General features: G+C 40.8%; 1 protein-coding gene across 4 annotated transcripts in view; it reads right to left on the bottom strand.

Annotated features, from left to right (window-relative positions):
* The window catches only part of NFATC3 (nuclear factor of activated T cells 3), a 135,671-nt gene extending 115,756 nt beyond the window's left edge, over positions 1-19,915 (bottom strand). Inside the window, exon 1 of one of the 4 annotated variants that reach the window (XM_060650380.3) lies at positions 19,473-19,915. In XM_060650380.3, coding sequence (XP_060506363.1) covers positions 19,473-19,575 — 103 coding nt within the window. In that variant the 5' untranslated portion in view covers positions 19,576-19,915. The remainder of the gene's footprint in view (positions 1-19,472) is intronic. The other 3 variants (XM_060650378.3, XM_060650377.3, XM_060650375.3) reach the window with 3 other exon arrangements.
* Positions 19,916-22,011: the final 2,096 nt, after the last annotated feature.

Genomic DNA, 22,011 nt, shown 5'->3' with positions numbered 1-22,011 from the left:
GGGCAGAGAGACAGGGAGACACAGAATCGGAAGCAGGCTCCAGGCTCCGAGCCATCAGTCCAGAGCCCGACACAGGGCCTGAACTCACGGACCGCGAGATCGTGACCTGAGTTGAAGTCAGACGCTTAACCGACTGAGCCACCCAAGTGCCCCTCAATTTTATTTTTTTTTAATTTTTTTAATGTTTATTTATTTTCAACAGAGAGAAACAGAGCATCAGTGGGGGAGGGGCAAAGAGAGAAGGAGACACAGAATCCAAAGCAGGCTCCAGGCTCCAAGGTATCAGCACAGAGCCCGACGCGGGGCTCGAACTCACAGACAGCGAGATCATGACCCGAGCCCAAGTAGGACGCTCAACTGACTTAGCTACCCAGGCACCCGGACAACTCAATTTTAAAACAAGATTATTTTTAGGACTTGAATACACATTTCTCCAAAGAAGATATACAAATAGCAGATAAACACACAAAGAGATGCTCAACACCGTAAGTCGCAAGGGAAATGGCAATCAAAACCACAGTGAGAAACCAAAAACAAAAAATAACAAGTATTGGTGAGAATGTGAAAAAACTGGAACTCTTGTACACTGCTAGTGGGAATGTAAAATGGTGCAGCTAGTGTGGAAAACAGTTTGGCAGTTTCCTCAAAAAGTTAAACACAGAGGGGTACCTGTTCAGTTCAGTTCAGTCGGTTAAGCATCAGACTCAGTCAGTTAAGCATCAGACTCAGGACATGATCTCAGGCTCAGGTCATGATCTCACAGTTCGTGAGTTCAAGCCCCGCATCAGGCTCTGTGCTGACAGCTCAGTGCCTGGAACCTGCTTTGGATTCTGTGTCTCCCTCGCTCTCTGCCCCCTTCCCTGCTCCCACACTCTCTCTCAAAAGTAAATAAACATTAAAAAAAAAGTTAAACACAGAATTAATATATGATCCAGCAATTCCACTCTCAGATATATACCCAAGAGAAACGAAAACATGTCCACACACAAACTTAGTCTATCAATGTTTATAGAAGCACTTACAATAGAAAGACCTACACATTGAAAACCATAAAATATTGCAGAGAGAAATTAATAGCAATATATAAAATAATAATAATGATACATAACAAAATAATAAAATAAATGGAGACATTTTATCTATGAGTTGGAAGATTCAATGCTGATGAGGTATCCGTTCTCCCAAAACTGGTCTATAGATTAAACACAATCCGGGGTGCCTGACTGGCTCATTCGGTAGAATATATGACTTTGATCTTGTGATCATGAGTTCAAGTTCCACTTTGAGCATAGAGATTATTTAAAAAAAAAAAAACCAGATTCAACATAATCCTAATCAAAATTCCAGTAAGTTTTATGTTTGTTTATTTATTTGGGGGGGGGGGGGGGAGGGAGGAGGCAGAGAGAGACAGAGAGAGAGAGACAGAGAGAGAGACAGAGAGACAGAGAATGCAAGCAGGGGAAGAACAGAAAGACAGAAAGACAGAAAGACAGACCGAGACAGAGAACCAAGCAGGCTCCGGGCTCTGAGCTGTCAGCTACTTGACTGCCTGAGCCACTCAGGTGCCCCATAATTTCAGTAGGTTTTTTTAAAAAAAACAGAAATTTGGGCGCCTGGGTGGCTCAGTCGGTTGAGCGTCCGACTTCAGCTCAGGTCACGATCTCACGGTTCGTGAGTTCGAGCCCCGCGTCAGGCTCTGGGCTGATGGCTCAGAGCCTGGAGCCTGCTTCCGATTCTGTGTCTCCCTCTCTCTCTCTGCCCCTCCCCCATTCATGCTCTGTCTCTCTCTGTCTCAAAAATAAATAAACATTAAAAAAATTTTTTAAATAAATAAATAAATAAACAGAAATTGACAAGCTGATTCTAAAATTTACATGGAAAGGCAAAAAGAATTTAGAGTAGTGAAAACAGGGTCGCCAGTGTAGCTCAGTCAGTTAACTGCTGACAGCACAAAGCCTGCTAGGGATTCTCTCTCTCCCCTGCATAACTCTCTTCCTCTCCCTCTTTCTCAAAATAAATAAACAGACAAAACATTAAGAAAACAAACTAAAAAAAAAAAAAAAAAAACCAGAATAGCCAAAACAGTTTGAAAAAGAATGAAGTTGGAAAAGTGATACTGATTTCAAGACTTATTATAGGGGTGCCTGGGTGGCTCAGTCAGTTAAGCGTCTGACTTCAGCTAAGGTCATGATCTCGTGGTTTGTGAGTTCGAGCCCTGCATCAGGCCCTGTGCTGACAGCTTGGAGCCTGGAGCCTGTTTCGGATTCTGTCTCCCTCTTTCTCTGCCCCTCCCAAACTTGTGCGCGCACATGCTCTCGTGCTCTCTCGCTCAAAAATAAACATTTAAAAAAAATTTTTTTAATTATCATACAGGTACAGTTATATCATGATAGTGTAGCATCAATAAAGAACAGACATAGTACAACACAGAACAGAGTTCAAAACTAAAATCACACATATACGGTGAACTTATTTTTGACAAAGGTACAAAGGCAATGCTATGGAGAAAGAATAGCCTTTTCAACAAATGGGGCTGGAAAAATTGGATATCCATATAACAATTGGATATCCAGTAACAAATGAACTTGGGTTCATACCTCACACCACACAGAAAAAAATTAACTGAGGGGTACCTGGGTGGCTCAATCAGTTAAGTGTCCAACTTCAGCTCAGGTCATGATCTCACAGTTTGTGAGTTCGAGCCCTGTGTCAGGTTCTGTGCTGACAGCTCGGAGCCTACTTCAGATTCTGTGTCTCCCTCTCTCTCTGCCTCTCCTCCACTCATGCATGCTCGCTCGCTCTCTCTCTCTCTCTCTCTCTCCCTCCCCTTCTCTCTCTCAAAAATAAAAATAAACATTAAGAAAAAAAGAAAAGAAAAAAATTAACTAAAAATAGATCACAGACCTAAATGTAAAATCCCAAGCTATAAAATCTCCAAAAGAAAACCTAGGAGAAAATCTTTGTGAACTTAGGTTACACAAAGATTTCTCAGATATAACATCAAAAGCACAATCCATAAAAGAACAAATTGATAAACTTCATCAAAACTAAAAACTTCTACAAAAAACCATTAGTGAAAAGACAAGACATACATTGGGAGAAACTCTTTGCAAACATCTATCTGATAAAGGACTGATGTCTAAAAACAGTAAAGAACTCTTAAAAATTAAACAATAAGAAAACAATCTAATATTTATTTATTTATTTATTTATTTATTTATTTATTTTTGAAAACAACCTAATTTTTAAAGAGGCAAAGACATGAATGGACACTTGACCAAAAATGATATACAGATGATTAAAAAATGCTTAATAGTATTAGTCATTAGGGAAATATAAATTAAAATCATAATGAAAAAACACTACACACCCATCAGCAGCTAAAATAAAAAATTGTGATAATACCAAATGCTGCCTAAGATTATAAGAAACTGGGTAATCTGTGCACTGCTGGTGGGAATATAAAATTTTGGCAGTTTCTTATAAAACTAAACTCACATGTTGGAGGTTGGGAGGCAACTGTACTTTTGTGCTTTTACACAACAGAAATGAAAACTTCAAACAAAAACCTGTATATAAGTAATGTTCACAGCAACTTTATTCATAATAGCCAATAACAGGAAATAACCAAGTGTCCTTCAATGGGTAAAAGGTTAAACAAACTGTAATACATCCCTTTCATAAAATACTTGTCAGTAATTAAAAGGAAAAAACAATATAGACAACAACTTGGAAGGATCACCTGAGAATTATACTGAATGATGAAAGCCAAACTCAAAAGGTTAAATACTGTATGACTCAATTTATATAACATTTACTTGAAACAAAATTATGGAGATGGAGAATAGATTAGTGGTTGCCAGGAATCAGATACTGGGGCGGGGAGGAAGGAGGGAAGTAGGCGTGGTTATAAAGGGGTGAAATGGAACTTTGTGGTAATGGAACAGTTCTGTATCTTGATTATGGTGGTGGTTACATGAATCTACACATGATAAAATCACACAGAATTACACATACAAATACAAACACACACACACACACACACGAATGAATGCATGTAAAACTAGTGACATCTGAGTAAGTTTGGTGGATTGTATCAACGTCATTTTCCTGGTCTTGATATTATACTGTAGTTATGCAAAATGTTATCATTGGGGAAAACTAAGTGAAGGAATCTCAGAACCTCCCTCTCCTTACATATATTTTTTGCAACTTTCTGTGAATCTATAATTACTTCAAAATTCAAGGTTTTTTTTTAAGTTTATTTTTTTTTTTAATTTTTTTTTTTAACGTTTTATTTATTTTTGAGACAGAGAGAGACAGAGCATGAACGGGGGAGGGGCAGAGAGAGAGGGAGACACAGAATCGGAAGCAGGCTCCAGGCTCTGAGCCATCAGCCCAGAGCCCGACGCGGGGCTCGAACTCACGGACCGCGAGATCGTGACCTGAGCTGAAGTCGGCCGCTTAACCGACTGAGCCACCCAGGCGCCCCTAAGTTTATTTATTTTGAGAGAGAGAGAAAGAGAGAGAGAATCCCAAGCATGCGCCGCACTGTCAGTGCAGAGCCCAATGTGGGGCCCGAACCCATGAACCACGCAAGACCTGAGCAGAAATCAACAGCTGGATGCTTAACTGACTGAGCCACCCAGGTGCCCCCCAAGGTTTTTTTAAATAGGCAAAAAACCTGAATAGACACTTGATGAAAAAAGATATACAGATGGTGAAAAAAAAGCACATAAAAAGATGCTCAACAGCAGTAGTCCTTAGGAAAATATAAAATAAAACCACAAGGAGATACTACTACATACCTATTAGAATGCCTAAAATTAAAACGACTGACAATACCAAATGCTGGTGAGGATGTACAAATGTACATTTCCACTAACAGGAATGTAAAATGATACATCCACTTTTGAAGTGGAAACAGTTTGACAGTTTCTCATAAAGTTAAACTTACACCTATCATACGATCCAACCATTCTGTTCCTAAGTATTTATCCAAGAGTAAAGGAAATATGTGTTCACATAAATACTTATACATGAATGTTCACAGCAGCTTTATTTGTAATAGCCAATAGCTGGAAACAATCCAAAAGTACATCAAGAGGTGAATGGATAAACAACTGTGGTACATGCACATACAATGGAACTACTTTCCAATAAAAACGACCTGATATACTCTTTAATATGAAAGAATCTCAAAATAACAATGCCCAATAAAAGAAGTCAGACCAAGAAAAAAAGTACATACTCCATGATTTCATTTACATGTTTTCTATAGTGACTTCAGTGGTTATCTGGGTAAAGAGGAAAGGTGAGTGGGAGGGAATGACCACTAGTGGGACACAAGGAAACTTTTGGGGGTAATGGATATATTCACTATCTTGAATGTGGGAAAAGTTTCATAGATACACGTGTCAAAACTTATCAGACTGTACACCTTAAATAAGTATTACAGGAGATCAGAATATACCACCCCAAATATGTCACTTTGGCGTAAGGATTATTTGAGCTGAAGGCAATTAAAAAACACCAAGCACAGGAACAACTCTGCCCTCTCCCTTTCTGCCTAAACGCAGGGCATAAATTTTCCTTCACCAAGGTGATATAAATTTCCATTTGTAAGTGTTCCTCCTCTTCAGTACCAGGAAGAGAAGCACTCTTATCTGCTTAACAAATCTTACTAAACAACCCTTATTTATCATACATTTCCCAATCGCCTTCCCTCAACTAACACCACCACGCCCGGAAGCCCAAACCCCCTTTTTACTTTGTCTAGTCTCTTCTCCACCATTTATCACCCAGGTAAAATGGTATATAAGCCTCACAGACTTTTCATAATGCCTAGCACATTTTATTAAATGGAATCACCTTTCCCTCTCTCCACCTCCAAATCTGCTTCTTTCCCTACCACAACTGACCTGAACTAGAAAAGCAGAAATAATCTAGCTTCCTTCCTCTCCTTATTCAATGGATACCAGGTCCTATTGATTTATTTCCCCTAAATCTATTTCAGTTTTATTTCCACCTTGCCATCTCTACTCCCTTGCCCTTAACTATTTCTCAGATACATTTGCTGCCCCCACCCACCCCACTCCCTTGATTCCTGCCTTAATCCATGATCCAATGTAGCCCAGTGATCTAAGCCACAGATTTGGCATTCCTACCCAGTTTCAAATCCTTCAGTGGCTCCCTGCTATCTTCATTCTCATATCCAAACTCTTCATTATGGCATACAAGGCTCTCCTTCTCAGACCAAATCTGGATACTATAGACTGATCTTCAACCTTTCCAAATTAAAGGACTCTCTCTCTAACTTGGGTCTCTGGATCTGGTCATCAATGAACCTGAAATATACTTGCCTCCTTTATCTATCTATAAAACTCATTCTACTGGATTCAGCTCAATGTAACCTCTTCACTGACCTCTCAAAGTTAAGCTCTTTCTCATTTATGCTTTTAGAGGACCTTCTCTGTACCTGTATTATATAGATATTGTTGTGTTCATTTACATGTCTGCTCCAATAAACTGAACCATATTCAAACATAATATTGATATAATAAATTTCGTTAAAAGATTGAATGATTTTGTACATTTACTCAGCTAATGGTTTTAAGGTCCCCTCCCTCTCAGTTACTCTAAAATCTTATATAATGTTCCTGTCTGGTTTCTACTTTCTCTTCCCAGTGCACATCCTTCTATTTTACCACTTAACAAATGCTAGGTTCCTTTCAGACTAGTCTTAAAGACAAAGAGTGAAATAAAACATTTAACCTATGCAATTTTGAAAAATCAGGATTGGTTTAACTAGGTGACTGTCTTTATGCTTCTGTATGTCCGCACAGCCACCCAATTCCACTTGAACAGAAGGAACATGAATTTGCTGTCCCACATATCCCACTTATCAGACACCAAGCCACCAAAACCTACTAGCCATAACTCATTCTTTCTCTGCATTTATAGGAGTTTCCATGTCCACCCCAAGAACTTTGACAAAGCAAGAAAAAAAGCATGTGCCAGAAAAAGTAACTGCACAGTAAAAGTTGCATTTACATTTTAAAGTTCTTCAACTGCTAGGGGCACCTGGGTGGCTTAATCAGTTGAGCATCCGACTTCGGCTCAGGTCATGGTCTCACCGTTAGTGGGTTCAAGCCACGCATTAGGCTCTGTGCTGACAGATCAAAGCCTGGCACCTGCTTTGGATTCTGTTCCCCCGCTCGCTCTCTCTCTCTCTGCCCTTCCCCTGCTTGTGCTTGGTCATTCTCTCTCTCTCTCTCTCAAAAATAAACATTTAAAATAATAATAATAAAGTTCTTCAACTGCTAACAAAGTGCAGAGTATTCTTTTGGTTGATCCTCCCTTCCCCCTCCATTTTCCCCTTCCTCCTTAATATCTGTTCTTCCATGCATCCACTCCTCTCTCATGTACCCTGCGCTTCAGGGGAAGTCAACCAGGCCAAGGGATGGGCCTGGTTGGCTAAGAATAATTCTCTCGGTCTTTACCAGTGACTAATTTAGGAAAGGGAATGTAACCCAATTTTGGTCAATGAAATGAGAGGTTAAGTTTGCTGTAGGCTTCTGGAACAGTCCTTCCTCGCTCTTAGAAAGATTCCACGGGTTTATGTCTGTTTCCCCTACCAAATATATTTTGTTTATATGTAAACTAGTATTTAAAGTATTACTATTTCTTTCAAATAGTGATCAAATTATAAAAGTCAACAAAGTTTCAAAACAGTGATCAGTCAACATTTACTAAGTAATGTAACAAAAAGGCTTTCTTGCCTTTGCTCTGAAAAGTAGAGTTCTGGTAAAGCTCAGAGACAATTGGGTGCGTGTAAAAACAAACAGGTAGTAGACAAAAACAAGCCCAAAAGGCAGTGCTGATCCTGAGAGATAAGAGTAAGTGACAGATGGCAAACTGACCAAAATATCAAGGAAAAAAATGTGAATCAGTGTTAGTGGCTATAGAAGGTACATCAGTTTTTATTTAGGTTCTAAATTCAACCCAAAAAAAAAAAAAAATAGTATGTACATATCTTTTGGAACACATGAAAGCAAAATTCAAACTTAAAACAAACAACCAAAAAAAAACTGCCCTGGGGCACCTGGGTGGCTCCCTCGGTTAAGCATCTGTCTGACTTCAGTTCAGGTCATGATCTCACCGTCAGTGGGTTTGAGCCCCATGTAGGGTTCTGTGCTGACAGCTCCGGCTTCGCAGTCTGTGTCTCCCTCTCTCTCTGCCCCTCCCCCACTCACGCTCTGTCTCTCTCTCTCTCTCTTTCCTCAAAAATAAATGTTAAAAAAAAATTTTTTTTTTATTTTTAAAGCAACAACAAAAAAAAACTGCCCTAACTAGTAATTTCACATTTTTTAAATTCTGAACTTTTCCCTCATTTCAGTTTAGAGCAATTCTGATGACTAATCGAAAAATGCTTTACATTTTAAATCATAAGCGCAAAATAGCCTGCAAAGGTCACAAATCAGACCCTAATCAGGACAACACGGGAGGGAGTTGCCAAAGAGAAAGGCCAAATCCTCATTACTTGAAAACCTAGAACAACATGACCTCTTGACCTCCAGGTCTGCAAGGAAGCAAAGAAAAGAGGCCTAACAGCTAAATTTGGGCCTAGCACAGTTAGCTGTGCAGTACCTTCTACTGATCTGGCTGTAATGCTATACCATTTTTCTAGAGCAGGCAGGAGTAGAAGCATCATCTCTCAAGCAGCCATTCTGAGCCAAAAGCAGAAAATCTAGTCACAAGAACACATATGTAACTTGTAAGCCCTGTTTCACCATGAGTCTTGGTTTCATCAGATGAAAAACTGACTATTTCTGTACTTCAGCTCTGAGAGGTGAGAGGCATAGGAGAAAGAGCCGAGGGAGGGGCGGGGGGGGGGGGGGGGAGGAGGAAGAAAAAAAAGGGTTCAAATGCCAAATCTTCCACTCTCTAAATGCTCAAATCTGGCATTTCTGTTTCCTCAGGTATAAAACGGAAGTAACACACACCTCTTCAGATTATCCTAAGACTTAGAAATAATGTACATAAAAATATCTTGCATACAACAGGTACTCAATTAAATTAAGTACTTACCTAATAGAACACTAACAAAATAGGAACAGTTACCAAAATGATCAAAATTATAAGCCGTGCAAAAACAACTCTATAATTTTCAAGCAGAAATCAAGCAATTTACTAGACAAGAATGAAGGAATAGGAGTCAGGTCCTCAGATCTTCCTTTTAGAAACTGTTTAAATAACCCTGGACAAGTAAACTTAAACCTCAGTTTCCGCTCTTATAAAACGAAAGGACTGAATTAGCCTAAAACTATCCTGTGCTTTTTAAGCAGTGTCACACAACCAGCAACAAACAGGAATCTAGAACTTAGACCTAGCTCAGCACTACCTCAAAATAATATTTTTAGAGTGACTCAAAAGAGAAAGGCACATGGATGGCAGAGGCAATTCAGATAAATGGGTTCAGGGAAAGATTTCACACTGGGACTTAAAAGAGATGAATAAAATTAAAGATGACAAACTTGTTATTAACATACAGAGTGAGGGATATAAAACAGGTAGAGCATAATGAAAAAGACCAGTGTGGAAGCAGGTTATAGATGCAAGCAAGGAGCAGGAATCAAAGATGCCCTTAGCTGCGACTTTCAAAACAGATTTTGGAGGAATAAAATATGAAGAGAAAATTTCATGAATCCAAACGTCATTTTTATTGAACAGCCTCTACTGAAAGGAGATGAAAACTATAAAGAATTTAATAGAAAAATATCAAGCTTCTTTGAAACTCTTATGTTGCAATAAAAAATGAAAAAGTAGCATTTAGATGAAACTTTATTTTCCCCAAAGGGTTTTCTTTTATAAAGGACAAGTTTATTACTTCTATTCCTTTAGTATCCAATATGATCTCACAAATGGCAAGATGTAAGACATAAATTTCGGATCCTGTTTGCTCTGAAATGTTCACAAATCAGAAGATTTTATATGTCAATTATTTTTGTGAGTTAATCTCTATCAATTATATAGTAAACTTAAAAATCTAGTCTTAAAATTAAGACCAAGTTCAGTAGTTTAATTTCATCATAAATCTAAAAGTTCAAGGAAAGTGACGGTACTTAATAAATATTAGACTGATAGATACAAGCAATATGATCAAACATTAACATTTTAAAAAACAATTTCAGGCCCTTAAATTACCAAACAATAAGTGAATTATTCTGAGCCCACAGTTAGAAAACATTTTAAAAATTAAAAAATACCTATTTAAAAAAAAAATTTTTTAACGTTTATTTATTTTTGAGACAGAGAGAGAGCGAGCATGAACGGGGGAGGGTCAGAGAGAGAAGGAGACACAGAATCCGAAACAGGCTCCAGGCTCTGAGCAGTCAGCACAGAGCCCGACGCAGGGCTCGAACTCACGGACCGCGAGATCATGACCTGAGCCGAAGTCGGCCGCTTAACCGACTGAGCCACCCAGGCGCCCCAAAAAATACCTATTTAAAAGCATATCATAAGATCCATTCACCTCCTATTTATGTATACTAACTCACTTCACCATCCTACTACTAATTAAAGAGTGAAATAAGTTTTGTAAATCAGATATACCACAACTAATTTTTATCCTATTTATTTGTTAAACCAGTTTTTTAAAAAATTACACGCAACACCAAATCTCACTAACTTCACAATGCTATTTTAAAACACTTTTCCTGGGGTGCCTGGAGGGCACAGTCAGTGAAGTGTCCAACCCTTGATCTTGATCTAGGCTCAAGTCATGATCTCACCGTACGTGAGTTCAAGCCCCACATCGGGCTGTGTTGATGGCACAGAGTCTGCTTGGGATTCTTTCTCTCCTTCTTTCTGCCCTTCACCTGCTTGTGCACGTGTATCTCTCTCTCTCAAAATAAACTAAAAAAAAAGAAATTTTTTTTTTTTTTTTTTTTTTTTACTATCCTAACCTAGAACTTTAAAAACTTGAAGAGTTTCTGAATGCCATTTTTTAAACTTTCTATCATGGAAATTTAAAAACATACACAAAAATACAAAGACTATTACAACAAACTCCCATATACCCATCATCTAGCTTCAACAATTTTTTAAGTTTATTAGATTTTTTAGGTAATCTCTACACCCAACATGGGGCTCAGACTCACAACCCCAAGGTCAAGAGTCAAATGCTCTTCTGACTGAGCCAGCCAGGCACCCCTAGCTAGCTTCAACACAACTTTTGAATGTCATTTTTTTCCTGTCATTTTTATTTAACAACCTTTTTTACTTCAAAGCAATACCAAAAAATATTTACATTTAAGTACAACTCACAAACTGTCCATTAAAGTGTTCTGGCCAACGATTACCTTGATAGGAAAAAATGCTTTCAGAAATATTTTTCAGGGGCGCATGGGTGGCTCGTCAGTTAAGCATCCAACTCTTGATTTGGCTCAGATCATGATGTCATGGTTAGTGATATCAAGCCCCGAGTTGGACTCTACACTGATAGCCTTGAGCCTGCTTGGGATTCTCTCTCTCTCCCTCTCTCTGCCCCTCCCCCTCTCAAAATAAATAAACATTATAAAAAATAAATAAACATTTAAAAAGAAGTATTTTTCAATGATATAAATTAACATCACCAGAAGTTATTAATATTAATCTCAAAGCTCATACAATCCTAATTTCTAATTAAAATAAACAGCAAAGATGATAAAAATTTAACACAAAATTCAGAACTATAAATATTATTTTAAAATACTAAAAACAGTTATTTAAGACATTTTAGGGGCGCCTGGGTGGCTCAGTCGGTTAAGCGTCCGACTTCAGCTCAGGTCACGATCTTGTGGTCCATGAGTTCGAGCCCCATGTCGGGCTCTGGGCTGATGGCTCAGAGCCTGGAACCTGCTTCCGATTCTGTGTCTCCCTCTCTCTCTGCCCCTCCCCCGGTTCATGCTCTATCTCTCTCTGTCTCAAAAATAAATAAAAGACATTAAAAAAAATTTTTTTAATAAATAAATAAAACATTTTAAAAAATTTAAACTCTCACCTGCTTTTGTAATGTAAGACATACTGAAACTTTACATTTTGGGGTTAAATGGGGCTTCAAAGTTACTTCTCCGGTGTACCTGGGATTTTCTAGCTTTCACAGACATGTAGTTCCCTTACACACAGGAATACCAACATGATAACCAGAACTGTCCCAATGATTAAATTTCAGCTAGCAATTCAAAGAAAGTTCATAGCCAACACTATTTACTTATTTATTTGTTTCTTTTTAGGTTTTTTTTTTTAAGTTTATTTATTTTGAGAGAGAGAAAGAGAGCAAGTGTGGGAGGGGCAGGGAAAGAGAGGGAGAGAGAGAATTACAAGCAGCCTCTGCACTGTCAGCACAGAGCACGATATGGGGCTCGAACTCACAAAGCATGAGATCATAACCTGAGCCAAAACCAAGAGTCAGAAGCTTAACCGACTGAGCCACCCACGTGCCCCTAAACCACACTACTTAAATCTTTCAGGTCCAATTGTTCTTCTCTTCTAAAGTGTACCAAGCAGGTGAGAGTCATGCAATACAATTATATAAATATTACCAGAAATGCTAAAATATATGCAGATTCACACTATGTTTAAAGTTAAACGCATGGCTCTTTAAAAAGCTTACTCCTGTTTGTGACTCTGCTAAGCCTCCAAGAACAAACTCACTCCTCTTAAATTCCACTGTTACTTGAACCTCAGACGGCATGCCTGGGCAAATTTGATGACTTGGATTTTGTTTTAGAAGCCAGGCTTACTGCCAACTCGGTTGTGTCTACTCCCCTGACCCACCAGGACAGCTTTAGACAACACCTCCCTTATTTATGTTACTGCTGTGAGCAAACTACAGCTTACTATCAAATGTGACTCAACCTACTCAGGTTTCCTATCTCTTAAGAGTAATGCGACTGACTTCACAGTATTATGGCTTCCTCAACCCCACCTCTTATTTAAAATAAAACATCACCATCATCATCTACCATCATTATCACCATCACCAACTACTCAATACTAATAAGGAAAGTAAAGGATGCATTAAACTTCATCATCAGTAACACAACTGCATATTTTCTCTTAATAGGTATCCATTTTTATATATCAGTATTTTATTATTTTCTCTGAAATGTCCTTGTGATCACATCTCATTGAAAAAGTAAATAAAGAGCAAAACTCAAAAGCAGGACTTGGGATTTGCCCTCAATAAAAATATATACAATTACTGGCAAAGTTTACTGGTTGCCCCAGAAAAGGCAAGTCATAATAGTAAGTTGATTCTACAACTTACGCTAAATTAATAACTTAAATGACTTTAAATGCCTAAGATACAGGCCTTACAAAACTCCTACAATTTCTTGACCATGTATGTAATACTCAATTGTTATATTAGGTAATATAACTACTACAGTATTACCTCTACGAATAGTTTAGAATATATTCCAAAATATCCCTTTTGTATTGGCAAACGGAAAACCTAACAAAGTGCAGGTATAGCAATGCTCTTCCATTTTTGAAGTTTCAACACAACATGTGACATTGAAATTTTTTTTCTTCAATTTTCCCCATATTCACTCAACTACATTTATTCATTAACCTCCATCACAAAATTCTGCTAATGCCCCCAGGAACATCTACCCTTATCAGGGAAAGTGTCAAACAGAATATTAAGTTATTCTTCCAACTGAAATGCTGAAATGTTTATCAGTGATGCAATCACCAAATACATATTCTCACTTACATTCAAGACTAAAGAAAAAGCTGACCTATGGTATGAAAGTAAGGCTCACCAGTAAACATCTCCTCTATACACTACCTAACGTGCTGTACAAACATACCATTAAATTTCTACAGGAAACCAGAGAAGTAACTTCCCTTTTTTCATACTGATTTAAATATCCAATTATACTTAGTATGGGTAGCAAATCTACCAACTTTCACACCATACTGAGTAACAATTTGATTCAAGACACTAGAAAAATATAAAAGCTAGTGACCTTCAGCACTTTTATTTAGTAAGATATGACAAATGAGGTTAACAAAAAGAATAAAAGATAAAATACAAAAGTCTATGACAAATATTTCAACTTACCTAAGTAAGGTTTAAATAACTGGATCTCCTATCTGCCCCTATTCTCTCTCAGTGTTTTAGTTTAGCATAGGGAAAAGGGTCTAGGGAAGAAGAGGAAATAAAAAATAACCTATCATCAGGGGTGTGTGTGTGTGTGTGTGTGTGTGTGTGTGTGTGTGTTAAGAAATGTTAACTACCAGCACTTAATGAGTACTACTGGACCAAGAACTGTGCTAAGAGCTTTAAATACATCATCTCATTTAACATGGATAAAACAAACACTTTAAAAATTATCAATAGGGGCACCTGGGTGGCTCAGTAGATTAAGTGTCCGACTTCAGGTCACGATCTTGCAGTTCCAGAGTTCAAACCCCGCACTGGGCTCTGTGCTGACAGCTCAGAGCCTGGAGCCTGCTTCAGATTCTGTCTCCCTCTCTCTCTACCCCTCCCCCACTCATGCTCTGTCTCTCTCAAAAATAGACATTAAAAAAAATAAATAAAATAAAGACTATGACAATCATCTAGGAAAAGTTCCTCAACTTTATATGGGAAAAAGTTGTGTACTGAAGTGCTATCTGATGAAATTACACTTCCTATCCTAAAGCAAATTTCTTATAAAAATACATATTGTATCCACGATATTTCTCCCTCTTAAAAAAGTAACATTAGGAAAGATATTATGCAGTCAGTATACAGCACACACTCCTCCCAGTGACTCTCATTCAGGACTAGAGAGTCAGTATTTAACAACGAACCAAACCCTGAGAGTGAAACTTTGTGAAAAATTATGACATCAAACTAAATTAGAGATATACAAATAATAAATAAATAAATACATAAAGCATGAGAGGCTGCCCTTTATAATGGCAAATAATGCTAGTGAAATACATGAAACACTTATCAATTTAAAATTCTCTATTTACTATTGAAGTATGTCTTCATTTTGAAGCTAGGTTATTAAGAAAAAACTTAAGGGGCGCCTGGGTGGCGCAGTCGGTTAAGCGTCCGACTTCAGCCAGGTCACGATCTCGCGGTCCGTGAGTTCGAGCCCCGCGTCAGGCTCTGGGCTGATGGCTCGGAGCCTGGAGCCTGTTTCCGATTCTGTGTCTCCCTCTCTCTTTGACCCTCCCCCGTTCATGCTCTGTCTCTCTCTGTCCCAAAAATAAATAAAAAACGTTGAAAAAAAAAATTAAAAAAAAAAAAAGAAAAAAAAAAAAAGAAAAAACTTAAAATAGTTAGATTCATTATATATATATATATATATACATATACATATATATATATATTAATGTTTATTTTTTTTTTTTTAATATTTTTATTTTATTTTTGAGACAGAGAGAGACAGAGCATGAGCAGGGGAGGGGCAGAGAGAGAGGGAGACACAGAATTTGAAGCAGGCTCCAGGCTCTGAGCTGTCAGCACAGAGCCCGACGTGGGGCTCGAACTCACAGACTGTGAGATCATGACCTGAGCTGAAGTCAGACGCTTAACTGACTGAGCCACCCAGGCGCCCCATTAATGTTTATTTTTGAGAGAGAGAGAGAGACAGAGCACAAGCAGGGGAGGGGCAGAGAGAGAGGGAGACAAGAATCCAAAGCAGGGTCCAGGTTCACCTGTCAGCACAGAACCTGATATAAGGCTCAAACTTGGAAATGTTGGGATCATGACCTGAGTCGAAGTTGGATGCTTACCATCTGAGCCACCCAGGCGCCTCTGATTCATTTTTAACTGAAAAATTAAAACTAGCACTGACCTCATATTAAAAAAGAGAGAGAGAGAGAGAGAAAGAAAAAGGCTAAGGACTCCAGGGTCTTAATCTCTCTCTTCTCTCTCTCTCTGCTCTCTCTCTCTTCTCTCTCTCTCTGCCCCTACCCCCTTGCTCTCTCTCTCAAAACAAGCATTTTTTTTTAAAAAGTCCATCATAAATGTATCCAACATTATCAAGTATCAAATCATCTAATGTGTACTTTTAACAAGCTTGCTCTTAGGACATTTACTAATTCGGCCCCTTAGCTTGTCCTCAGTTCCCGTCCATTATCCTCTCCACCAAATATTTTTCAAAAGTCTTCTGTATGGAAAGTTAGAGGTGATACAAGGACTCTTACACCCTCAGACAGATGGAAAACCTGCTGCCAAAATTACCAAGATCTACTGTCTTATGGAACTGACTGATAAAAGCCAAAGAATTGAAACAAGTCTCATTAACTTCCTCTACCACAAAAAAAAAAGTGAGCAATGACTCAAAACTTAAGAAGGAGTATTTATTAATTCAACAAATACTGGGTGCCCACTCTTATGATAAAGGCACTGTGCTAGGCACCAATCATATAACTATGAACAAGATACAGACACTATCCCTGCCTTCATGGAACTTTCAATCCAGTGAGGAAAAGAATCCAAAAACAAGTAAACACACTGATATAACCCAACATTGATCTGAATTCTACCAAGCAATTTTATTCTCATGGCCCACAGTACTGCATATTATCATCCTAAAAGCATGTCAGTTAATCCACTTAGTTCCTTCAAACTACACACTCTAATTATGCTTATTAAAATGAAAACGTGGGGCTCCTGGATGGCTCAGTTGGTTAAGCAAATGACTCTTGATTTCAGCTCAGGTCATGATCTCCTGGTTCAAGAGTTCGAGTTTCGTGTCAGGCTCCACGCTAATAGTGTGGAGCCTGCTTGGGATTCTCCCTCCCTCTCTCTCTCTCTCCCGCTACCCTCCCCCTTTCTAAAGATAAATAAGTAAATTAAGAATAAATTTGGGGGCGCCTGGGTGGCTCAATCGGTTGAATGTCCGACTTCAGCTCAGGTCATGATCTCACAGTTCGTGAGTCCGAGCCCTGAGTCAGGCTCTGAGCTGTCAGCACAGAGTCTGACTCAGGGCACGAACTCGCGAACTACTGACAGCTCAGAGCCTGGAGCCTGCTTCAGATTCTGTGTCTCCCTCTCTCTCTGCTCCTCCCCTGCTCACACGCTGTCTCTCTCTCAAAAATAAATAAAGATTAAAAAAAAATTTTTTAAGAATAAATTTAAAAAAATAAAATAAAATGAAAACTAATTTTGCAAACAAGTAGTTTTGAATATACAAAACATCCTGCCCAGCAGAATTTTTAACTTAGCTGCTACGTGTTCAAAGCAGCACTAGTCAAGATAACCGAAGGATAGAAACAGCCCAAATGCCCATCAATGGATGAATGGATAAAATGAGGTATATATAAAATATTCAGCCATAAAAAGGAATGAAGTACCGCTGTATTCTACAACATGCATGACCCATGAAATACCACGCTAAGTGAAAGAAGCCAGACACAAAAGCCCACATTTGTATGATTCCATTTGCATGAAATATCCAGAATTGGTAAATCCATACAAACAAATCCCATATTAGGGACTGGGAAGCCAGGACTAGGAAGGGACAAGGGAGAATGAGGAGCAACTACTTAAATAGGTTTGGGATTTCCTTCAGAAGTGATGGAAATGTTTTGGAACCTGATAGAAGTGGTTGCACAACACTGTCAATGCACTAAATGTCACTGAATTGCTCACTTTAAAATGGTTATGTCATGTATATTTCATCTTAATTTGAAGAAGAAAGAACACTTAAAAACAGCTGCCATAATATTTTAAAGTGGACTTTTTGTCAAATGAAACTATTCAAGTTTAAATTTGGGAATTTCAGTTACAAGTCAAGTTTCAAACCTTAACACCTACTAGACCCATTTTAATACCAAAATGGTTTGGAGAGTTTCATGGCAAAAATAATCTCTTAAAAAGCTGTTTTCATAGCTTTAAATGCTGTCCAATACTTTGGATGTACATACAATTCCTACTTACATGAGAATACTACTTTATTGATCATGAATTTGCTTTACAGCATGCTCTAATCACATTTGTCCTCAGTAAAAGTTTGCAGACATCAACTATTTATTTTCTTATAATAAAAATACTCATTAAAACAAGTTGTTTTTACTTTGTTAAATCTCAATAACCTAAACACATAATTCAGTGCCACTACTCTCCACACATGTCACTTTCCCATTTGTGCCTATGTTATAACACACACCACCATTCAGTCTGCCTGGAAGCAGAATTACTTGGGTTATATGTCCCTCTCCCATTTCCCAAGCTCCTTGAGGGCCCTTCAGTCCTTTTTTGCACCCATCATAACACTACAAAGTGCCTAACAGTATCTTCAACATACAAGGTGCTCAAGTAATGTCAGTGGAATTGAAATAAATGTATTTTGCTGAAATAATTATGCTAAAAAGACAACATATGAAGACTAAAAGGACTAATAAGACAATACCGTCCAGAGAATCCTTAAGCCTCACGTTTAGGCATGTTTTTCATTGCAACTCAACTGAACAGTCTACTGAACATCAATATGATCATGAAGTAACTCAACTAATACCCAGAAAGAATAAGGATTAATCCTATCCATCTCTTTTGAAGTTCGTCTACATATGAAATAGGGAAACTGAACTTAATGAACCACAGTATTCCAAACCAGGTCACAGGAGAGCTCTAAGTCCCCAGCCATCCTGTTTCTATTTCCTGATTGGTCTGACCTCCAAGCATTACGGTGTTCAACCTTCCCAATTCACGACCTCCTTTAAAACATCTTCTGAGGTGGGCTTTTAATTAAAATAAAAACTGACTCCCAGAACTTTCTAGAATTATGAACAGGGCACCCCACTTTTCTTAATCTTTCAAAACACTCTGCTTAAGAAATGTAGTTTTCAGAAAAGACCCGTTATAGTTACACTTCGAATTAAATGTGGGCCATAAACTTGCCCAAGTGTTAACACGATGGCATTACTCTAAGAAAGCATATTTAAACAGACATGTGCACGAATTTCAGAGAACTCCTACACCTCAAGAATGTGCATCTTTAAAACAAAAAATATTAAAAAAGCTGAAAAGTTAAGTGCGCTTACACTTCACAGGGTCAGCTTTTTCTCCGCACCACGCTGGCAAAGCAACGACAAGCAGACACCACTTGGGCAGCGGCCCCGACCCTCAGCCTCCAAACCGCAGGCGTCCACTGGCCATAGGAGTCCCGGAGTCGAGTTCCCCACTAGTTCGCATCCAGCCAAGCCCGCGCGCGACCACTTCCACGTCGCTGCGACCCACACAACTCTTCAAGCGATTTAAATCTGCTCTTCATTCACCGCAAGCACAAACACACACTAACACCCACACCCACACACACAAATCCGCTCTTCGCTCATCGCGCGCGCACACACACACACACACACACACACACACACGATATTACTAAGCCCCAGACAACCAAGCCACCAGGGAAGCGGCGAGCTCTTGCGAACGAGGAGAGGAGACGCTTTTCGGTCCCGCCCCGCCCGGCACCCACCTGCAGGCCGCGAGCCCGAGGACGGCGGCGCCGGCGCCCCGTCCTCGCCAAAGACGAGTTTGAAGTCGAGCTCGTCGTGGGCGCCACAGTTTGCAGTAGTCATCGGCGTGGCCCAGGGTGCTGCGGCTCCTCCTCTGGCGGCGGCGGCGACGGAGGCGGCGGCAGCGGCGGCGGCAGCTCCTCAGCGCCGCTTCATGCCCGGCCGCTCGGGCCAGGAGGTCGCGGCTCCGCGGCAAAGTTTCCGCGCAGGGACCGTGACACCGAGCGTTCCGTTCCGAACTTGAGAGCTGGCCACGCGCCGAGACGCACCAGGAGCCGCCGTCACAACCCGTCGCTGGTGCCTAAGCCGCCACGGTCGCCTTAGCTGATATTCCCCGCCCCCCAACAGCAGCCTCAGCCAGCGCGCTGCCGCGCAGGGCTGCACGACTAACCCCGCCCCCTACCGCGCGCCCATCAGAGCGTGCTGCGCATAGGCCACTAGCGCCCCTGCTAGCCCAATGGCTCCGCCCCATCAACGGCCTACCGCGTGATTCCCTCTCCGGGAGAAGGAAGTCACGTGCATAAGGAGCGCTGGATAACCCCAGTATCTCTTGGGAGTTGTAGTTCGGCCGCTATCCTTTCCTCAACTTCTAAACCAGGGCCCTACACCCGCGTGTGAGGCAGATAGCCCTCTGTTATTGGATTGAATGCAATCCAATCCACCCGCCAATCGAAGATCCCATTCCTTACTGGGCAGAGCTCACGTCGAATATGGTTATGGCTTCGGTGAAGGGCGGCTGAAATGTTACTCTAATGGCTGGGTTTGGGGAAGGTGTCAGGGCCCCGGAGGGGTATTACGTGAACGCCACTCACACTCTCATCCCGCCACCCCAACCCTAATGGCGGAGCCCGGGGTGAGGCCCGCTGAGCTTCCAGCTCGGTTGGGGCGGAGTCCGAGGAGACCTGCGCAGCGCGAGGAGTCCGGAGTCTTTGCTCCTCAACGATGCAGATCCACCCCTTCGGGGCGGGGCCCGCTCCCGGCAGCGGCGCCTTTGTCCGCGTCGGCTAGCGGGCAACTACTCCCTGGCGGACAGCCAGCGCGTTAGAGGACTCGGCAGAGCCCCATGGGCAAAGTCTGCCCGTTGCTGTAAGCCGACTGAACCAGAAAGCCCGTCGTTAACTCGCACCACTCACGGGCTCGGAGACCTCAGCATCCCGGTGCACATCCGTGAAAGGAGGGCCCGATACCCAAAATGAGTGGTTTGTTAGTGGAGAGGAAGTGACACTGTCTGAAGAACTGTTTTTCGCTCTCGGTTCCTCCCCAGCGAGACTGTCTTCCCTTGAGACCCAAGACGCCTCCTCCTGGGCCTGGGGTGGAAGCTGTGCCAGGGGACGCTGAGCCTGGATTGTTTACCTAGGACTCCAAGAGGCAGGGTGGACTGGGAGCTTGAGAATTGGGAGAAGGAGCGGTGACCTACTTCCCTAGCTCTAGGCCCCAAAGGGCACAGTATCAATAGAAGCATGTTGCGTAGGAACTCAGGGCACTAGGTCTCGGCCTTGGGTGCAGGTGCAAAGGCCCAGGAGCTCTCCCACAAAAAGGAGAAGAGGGCAAAGTGGAGTGCTTTGCAGAAAGGTTTCAATATATGGACCGATACCTGAGCCCTAGGGAAGGCCTAACTAGGCCTCAAGTCAGGAGGACAGGTAATGTCCAGAGCAGATAAGATGTTCATCTTGGATTGGGCAGAAAACTTTTCCTGCTGAGTGCTCTGTACCCATACCTGTGCTGAACCTAGGAAAGCAAAGATAAATTAGTCTCCCTTCAGGAGAGGGGGAGAGGACAGCAAATCTATAATCACTGTGTGAAGAGATTAGGCTTGTGCCAGGATCTCCAAGAAGGTTCATAATTCCACTGGGGTTACAGGGCTTCCACAGGACTAAGTAGGAATTGGAAAGATGGCCAAGAAGTGAGGAAGATGGTTCCAGGCAGAAAACAGATTGCCAAAAACTTAGAAATCAGAAAGTACCTGCAGTGAGCAGAAGCCAAAGATAAGGCCAGATGAATGGGCAGAGTGCTGCAGGCCACTACAAAGTACCTAGATTTTATCCTGAGGGAAGCAGGGAGCCATAGAAGGGTTTAGAGCAAGGAACCTAACATATTCAGAATTTTGGATGAATTACTGAGTTGTACTGGGGGAGGGTGAAATTAGGGGTAGAAGAAAATAACAGGTCAAGGAGAGGGAGCCAATGGCATTGTGTGGGTGGTACCCTCCTAATGAGCAATTTCAGGATGTGTTGTCCATCACCACCCCTGACCTCCCCCCAACATACTTTCCAGGTTATTTATCATCTGGATTGAGAAAATGGATCTTTACCTAGCCCCTCTGCCCTCCAAACAAGGGACCCAGCTAGCCAGGCCACAGAGAATGCAAGAGGGAGACCCTGGACCTATCAGCCCTACCACCGGGAAGGGACCACAGAAGCTGGACATGGTTTGAACAATTCACCAAAGCATCCATCTGTGTGTCTGTTTTTGTGTCTGTTTTACTCATCTGTGTTCCCA

Source organism: Panthera onca, chromosome E2 (genome assembly GCF_046562875.1).
Source record: "Panthera onca isolate mPanOnc1 chromosome E2, mPanOnc1 haplotype 2, whole genome shotgun sequence".
Lineage (NCBI taxonomy): Eukaryota > Metazoa > Chordata > Mammalia > Carnivora > Felidae > Panthera > Panthera onca.
The sequence above is the reverse complement of the archived record's forward strand: the minus strand, read 5'-3'. Positions and strand labels throughout refer to the sequence as shown.